This window comes from Quercus lobata, chromosome 9 (genome assembly GCF_001633185.2).
Source record: "Quercus lobata isolate SW786 chromosome 9, ValleyOak3.0 Primary Assembly, whole genome shotgun sequence".
Lineage (NCBI taxonomy): Eukaryota > Viridiplantae > Streptophyta > Magnoliopsida > Fagales > Fagaceae > Quercus > Quercus lobata.
Genome location: NC_044912.1, coordinates 47,329,514 through 47,336,828, shown reverse-complemented (window position 1 = coordinate 47,336,828; position 7,315 = coordinate 47,329,514). Strand labels below are relative to the sequence as shown.

The 7,315-nt window shown below is 37.2% G+C and overlaps 1 protein-coding gene across 1 annotated transcript; it reads right to left on the bottom strand.

Moving 5' to 3' along the window:
- Nucleotides 1-26: 26 nt before the first annotated feature.
- On the bottom strand, nt 27-7,315 carry LOC115959362 (NEDD4-binding protein 2-like). The gene is made up of 3 exons (XM_031077727.1): nt 7,189-7,315; nt 3,745-3,868; nt 27-3,620 (listed from the first exon to the last, which is right to left on the bottom strand). Exons 2-3 carry the CDS (start codon nt 3,825-3,827, stop codon nt 3,200-3,202), a joined length of 504 nt encoding a protein of 167 aa, XP_030933587.1. The 5' UTR covers nt 3,828-3,868; nt 7,189-7,315; the 3' UTR covers nt 27-3,199.

Sequence of the window (7,315 nt, the reverse complement as noted above, 5' to 3'; positions counted from 1 at the left end):
AAGTAAAATGATTAATTTTTTGTTTGCACTGTGACTAGATTATTTTCATCGAGACAAAAATACAATTCATATAAAATGTTATACATGCATGTCTGTGTGTGTGCGCATGTGTGAGAGAGAGAGACTGCAATATCAGGGATACACCTGGTTGAATGGGGTTGGAGGTGAAATTCATAAGCAAACTGTCTATTTGGATGCAGAAAGAGAGCAGGGGCAGCGATACCAGATAGTACCAATGTGAATTGGGTTTTTTAACTGTGACCGCAGCAGCATTCTGGTGTTTCAAGCACCACAGCCACAGCCTAGAGAAAACAAGGAGCTGGATGGCCTCAGGTATCCCAGGGAGAGAGTAGATGGGTGGCTGAAGACTGAGTTGGGTGAGTTCTTCAATGGATCAGGAGAAGATCATGGGGAACTTGAAATGAGCATTTTGGAGGTCAAAGGTGGTGACTGGAAGGGTGGCCTCGTTCTTCAAGAGATTGAGATAAAGCTAAACCTTAATAGAGTTTTGTTGTTTTGATTCAATTTAGTAAGGTGATTGAGGATAAGGCAAAGAATGTGGTATGGGATATCAGACAGCCTTGTGATGAAAAGAATATTAGGAGCGAGATATATAGCATTAGTACAGCACATTGTGATGGTACCAGGTGCAAAGATGACAAAAGCATGTCTAACACCTGTAACTCAGAAATCATCCTGCGTTGGTGGATTTTGAAATTTTGTCTCTCTGGTTATTGTTGTAATTGGGGCATGGATTTCTGCCAATAAATTGAATGGAAGTCTATGCTTTATTAATCTATTTTAATTACTTTTTCTGTTATAATTTTTCTTTTATACATAGATATTCATTAGTAAAGTAAAATGATTAATTTTTTGTCTGCACTGTGACTAGATTATTTTCATCGAGACAAAAATACAATTCATATAAAATGTTATACATGTGTGTGTGTGCGCACGTGCGTGCGTGTGTGTGTGTGTGTGTGAGAGAGAGAGAGAGAGAGAGAGAGAGAGACTGCAATATCAGGGATACACCTGGTTGAATGGGGTTGGACGTGTATAAGCTCTACTCATATTGTCTCTCATCCTTGAGCACTGGCACCTCATTGTTTCTTCTTTATCCAAAAAGTCTTCAATCTGCTTCTTTAAAGTGTTAGCTTGCACACCAATCACAGGATTGGGAGAGTGATCTCTAGCATAAAAGTTCTTGTTGTCCTGTAATAATTTGATTTTAAATATAACCAAAGTGAAGTCTCTGCCAATGTCTTCTACAGGCCTACAAACATTCGCAAACTCTATACAAGGGGCTGCCCATCACACTCACAGAAGTCCACACCTCCTCAATTAGTGCTTCACAACTTGGATCAGATAACCAAGCCATTTCAAAACTAAAATGCTTCCTTGTACATTGCTGAAGGACCAGAGTCAAGAGGAATAAAAATAACGGAGTGGTCTTAACCAGTTGAAGGAACATGCTCAACAACAGTAGAAGGAAACAACTCAATCCAAGAGGCAAAAGCCAATGCTTTATCAAGGTGAGCACAAGTCCATGTAGAATCAAAATCATTGTTACACCAAGTGAGAGGGGAGCCTCTAAAGTCCAACTCAAACTTAGCACAATCCTGCATCACTCTCCTAAGTGATTTAAATTGCCATGATGGTCTAACAGCACCTCCAAAGCTTCATGAGGCCCCAAGTGTTCTTTCCAATCACCTACACATAATAATGGCAAAGACTGAATTCCATGCAATGCCTTAACAGCGACTAACTTTCCTTATATTTTAAGGAATCTGGTTGGCCATAAAAACCAGTAAAGCGCAAAGCACCTCCAACATCATTAATAACAGTATCAACATGAGACTGAGAATAAGACGAAACTGTAAGATCCACGTCTGCTGACCAATACAAAGCAAAACCACCAGAAAGACCAACTTATTCAGAGAAAAAGCAATAGCAAGAAGTTTGTTTTGGATAAAAACAGAACCTTGGGATCTTTTTCCTTTTTCAAGTTTTGGATGCTTCATCTCAGGCTGAGAAGAATTTTCCAACTCATTTGCATAAAAATACGTTGCAGAGTAATATGTGAGCCCAAAAAACAACCAGAGCATTCTCAGTACCCTGTCATCATCCGTAGCCAGCTGTCATCAGTGTTTTCAACTGCTCCAATCAGAGAACCACCATCAGTAGCGGTTGCTGGAACAGGAATTTCAGAAACTACTTGGTTCATTGATGAAGAAGCACCATCCAGACCAGTGTGAGTCGCATTTTCAGAATCACCCCATAATCATGGTCCATATTAAGGAGAAGCCTCAGAATGAAGAGTTGAGAGACTCCAACAAAGATAACAGTCTGCACCATGAAAGTAACTACAGGTGATAGTATCCGATGAGATTCAGCAGTAGGAAGCCATCTATCTTTGAAACTTCAGTCTCCCCATTTCCAATCCACCAACACAATCCCTATTTCAGTATTTTCCTTCCAGCTAATACGCTTCACCAAGTATATGATGGAGCATGACCCAACTTGGCTTGAAGGAAAGAACACTGAGGTTTGTATTTGGCCTTCCAAATTCTTGCTATGATTGAGTCTGGATCATTCAAAAATTTCCACCCTTGCTTAGCCAACATAGCAAGATTAAAAGATTGCAGCTCCCTGAAACCCATCCACCATTGCGTTTAGAAACACATAAGTTGTCCCATTTAGCCCAATGCATCTTCAGTTCTGAATGCTTCTGCCCCCACCAATAAGCAGCTGTCATTTAAGTGAGTTCCTTACATAACCTCACAGGGAGTTAGGAGAAACACATAAGAAGGGATGGGCTTGTATGACAGACTTTATCAAAACTTCCTTCCCAGCAATACTTGGCATTTTAAACCTTCAAATGCGGCACATCTAGAGCGACCAATAAAAGCTGGAACCCCAAATAACGATCAAAACTGTTTGTTTCTTGACCAACCAACAGAATTGTAAATGAATCCTGGTCGGATTTCTGCACATTTGAACCGAAGAAAACTTGGGTTTTTGCTCTGTTAACAACCTAACAGTTTCTCATAACAGTAAAAAACACGAAGAATCTCATCACAAGTCAGACTTGATGCTTTCCCAAAGATGCAACAATCATTTGCAAAGAATAAATTATTCAAGCAAGAACCTCCACAACTAGCAGCAGCTCAGATAATTGTTTCGCTAGCTAAGAATCTCTTCACTTTAGCTCTACAAACTTGGGCTGAACTGCTATTGCTCCTGCCCGCAATTCATAGAAACGGTATCTGCATTCCTTAAGGTAGTTCGTCACAGCTGCTGGAATGACAGGAGCTCCTCGGCTGTGTTTACCTCTACCTGTGATGACCTCTAATGGTTTTGGCCTCTGCCCTGATAGTTCAATTTGTTGCAGACGGCATTGCAAAGCTCGAATGGCTTCATTTGCATGAAGACCATGCAAATCCAATCTCCATAAATCGTCCGTTCTATTCACGGATTTGAAAATTTCCATGGCTGCCCTAGCGTTGAGACAATTAGCAGCGAATTGTGCTTCTTGAGCCATCAATGAGTAATGATGACCGGAAACACAATCACCTCTTCGATATGCATCATTGGCTGCTCTTGAGTACTGGGATACTGTCCTGTTAATGATAATCTCAGATGAGAAGAGAAGTTTTTGTGGTATGTAATAACATAAAACTTAAATGGAAAAAGGAAAAAAAAAAAAAAAATCATTATCATGCAAATACATGTTGTCATACTTACCTTATCATTTTCTGCGCATCTTTTCTGTAGAACTTGTAGACATCATCCAATTCACACTCAGAAAGCTTTCTAGTATCCATCATCTCAGCAATGATCCCGGTTCTCCACAGGGAAAAACTTTTGTCTGTAATTTTGTCACATGGAAAGTAATTAGTTTCACATGGCAATTAATTAGAATTAGAGTTTATTTTCACAAGTAATTAGAAGTAGAATTCATTTCCACATTGGTTGTTTGTTTATTCTCTTCAAAGCTGTCATTGGCAGGCCTTATCCATATTATTATTTGCAGCTGCAATGATGTTAGGAACCTAATGTGTTGTTGTGCTAAGGTTGTGTCTACTATGAGACATTAGCTTAGCTTACTATCATGCTTAGTGCTGGTGCTGTGCTATTGATGCTGCTGATTGGGCTAAGAGGCCACTGTGTAAGTGCCCTGATTCTGCTTTGCTGCTGTTTGCTGTGTTAGTGACTGCAGTAGTGAGTTCGTGTGTGTGCAGTGTGTTGTGTATGCTGCTGCTCAAGGGAGCATGTTAGTTGTTAGTGTCCTATTGCAAGTGCATAGTGTTCAAGTGATTCAAGTGTCATGAAACTTTTACTGTTAAGTTGCTGTGATGCCAAGCTATGGTTGCTATATGGTGCTGGATCCCAATAAAGCAGTACTAAAGTCATAATTATAGCCTGGAGCAATGTTGTATAAGTGGAGCAATGCCGCAGTGCAGAAGAGTTAGTGCAGCAGTGTGCAGATTTGCACTGGTTAAGGTTGTGTATAGATATCAGATATATGCGTGTGCCAGATGATAGCAAATGGAGGATATTGCCAATAACTAATTTGCTAATAGCACATATAATAATTCACATGTGCATGTGACTAACTAGTGAGTTGTTAGTGAGCTGTCAAAAAGCTAGGAGCTTGTTACTAATCAATTGAAAGTTGTTTTCTTTTTTTCCTTTTTTTTTTTTTTTTTTTTTTTTTTTTTTTTTTTTTTTTTGGGGTGGTATAATTCAGAAAACTTTGATTGACACAAAGTCACAACTTGCAGACACATCAGCAAACCCCAACAAACAGAACAACAGTACACGAAATTACAAATTCAGGTCAAATAGGCAAATAAACATTCAGAAAGATAGACTGACTAGTACATACAAGTAACTTATTCACTTAGAACTTACAAGGTTTCTAAGTTAACCAAATTCCAATATTCTGGAGGGACTGTTCCAGAAAATTAATTTGCTTCAAGATTCTTAAAAAAAATTTCCATTCAAATTGCTAGCAAGTTCATTTTAAAGTACACAAACTTACACATTTGCACAGACTCTTTTGTTCCATGAAAATAAATTCAACAGTGATGTGGGAATAAATATTTCCAGCTTTTGAGTTCCGACTTCCAAAGAGGAACCAATTACAGTTTAAGTGACAGAACAAAACAGGGAAAGTAGATAAGTCATAAGAAACACTGATCCAATTGCCCATACTTTCTGCTGCATTATACAACAGGTCAACTAATAGTCTAAAATCAGGCCTCAATTTCATGCACTAAAATTTCCATTACAATCCTTAAGTAATAGAGGAATCAAGCAATAACAGGTCTCTTACTTTTCTTGTTTATCTTTCTAACTCCCTGGTCTCTCTCTAAAACCATATCAATTAGTGCAAGATCCAAACACAAGATAATCAAGCTATTGTCAGCCCAATGGTCGAGCCTTTTGAGCTATTAACAGCCAAAACATGACTGTTTTTGTAGCATTCTTTCTTATTGCTACATTCTTCCAGTACTAGAATCACCAACTAGTGTTGGTTTTTTGTAATTCTCATTCTCTGTCAAAGTTGACTGCAAACCAAACCAGAAAGTATGATTACTGATGAGAAAGACTTATTATTTGTCATCAAGTTTTATTTTGAGTTTTGACCAGGGACCAGAGGGGGGTAAGACTGTAAGAGTGTGTGCTCCTAGTCCTACAATAAGATATTTCCTACTTTTCTTGTCTTTCTCTGACTTTCTGATCTCTCTCTCTCTCTCTCTCTCTCTCTAAAACCATATCAGTTACCATATCAGTTAGTGTAGGATCCTACTAACACAAGATATCCTTAATCAAGCTATTGTCAGCCAATGGTGGAGCTTTTTTTTTTGAGCTAATCAACAGCCAAAACATGACTGTTTTTGTTGCATTCTTCCTTATTGCTACATTGTTCCAGTACTAGAATCAACCAACTAGTGTTGGGTTTTTGTAATTCTCATTCTCTATCAAAGTTGCATGCAAAAAAGAAACTAGAATAGTACTATTACTAATGAGAAAGGCTTATTATTTGTCATCAAGTTTTGATTTCTGAAAAGGGACCAGAGGAGTAAAAGTCCTATATAGTGGATAAAAAAGGAAATGGAGTCCTTGATGACATGACATTGGCTTCAAGTTTTTGCTTTTGTCAATACTTACAGATAACCACCATGATCCAACCCCAACTCTTCTTCTTCTTCTTATATTTATATGGAAATAAATATATATTGAACCAAATTAATAGAATATTTATTAACTTCTTATAGAATACTTGGGTTCTAATTTCCAAGTCTAATAAAATATATTAGTTTATGAATATAATCTCGAAATGATATACCAATATTGAATTGTATTGAAACATTTCATTACTCTTATTAAACTAAAATGGGTATTGACTAATTTGGGTTTATCTCTTTCTATGACATCTTCTATATTAAAAGCAAGCAATAACCACTGACTTGTGGAAATTACTCAAATAAAAAGTATGAGGTATTTGGCATGCAACATAATAAAAATACACAAAATCCACCATATGGTTTAACATGGAACCCATCTAAAGTATTGAATGTACCCCTTTCGTGTGTGTGTATACTTTTTTTTTTTATAAAATAATTTAACACCCATTAAATTTATTAGTGAATTGTTCATATGATAACATGTGGGCTGCTTTGTGCAACACTCATTTACACATAAAACAATAGTGCAAGAGTTAAGTGTTATGCAATGTTAGCTCAAATTGGTTCAAATAAAAAGAAAATCATGTACATACCAATAATCCATGTTTAAATTGCTACACGATATTAAAAAATATATCTATAAAAAGAAAAGTACTAAAAATTACAACCCAAAAATGAATTCAGAGATGTTTTCACTAAAAACAATCATCTAGAGAAAGATCTCATTTTTTCTGCTCATCACTACCTTTTTCTTGTAACATATCGGTAGATATATTGATAATAAAATATTTACAAAAGAGAGTATATACTAGGGAAAACATAGTGCCTTAGAGAAAATTACAATAAAAAATCTAGTCAAACTACATTACAATCTTAATAACATCAACAAATGATCAATTGCTTTCCAAGCCAGACGTCCTGAGAGGAAGAGACGGGGGGCCACAATGGCAAAGAGCAAAGCTCTAAGTAGAGTAGTGAGAGAGGAGATTCAAACCACAAACACGGAGCACCACAAAAGATGCCAATATGACTAGGCTATTGCTTGAACCCTTGTGATGTAGTTTGATAAAATTTTCTTGTATGCCTCTTGATCCTCTAGTCCCCCGCTTCTTCGTCAAATA

Bases quoted from the DNA above. Each gene is read 5' to 3' on its own strand.
- LOC115959362 (XM_031077727.1), bottom strand. From the start codon at position 3,827: ATGATGGATACTAGAAAGCTTTCTGAGTGTGAATTGGATGATGTCTAC. The intron at 3,621-3,744 runs GTAAGTATGACA...TATCATTAACAG, and splicing joins GATGCGCAGAAAATGATAAG to GACAGTATCCCAGTACTCAA.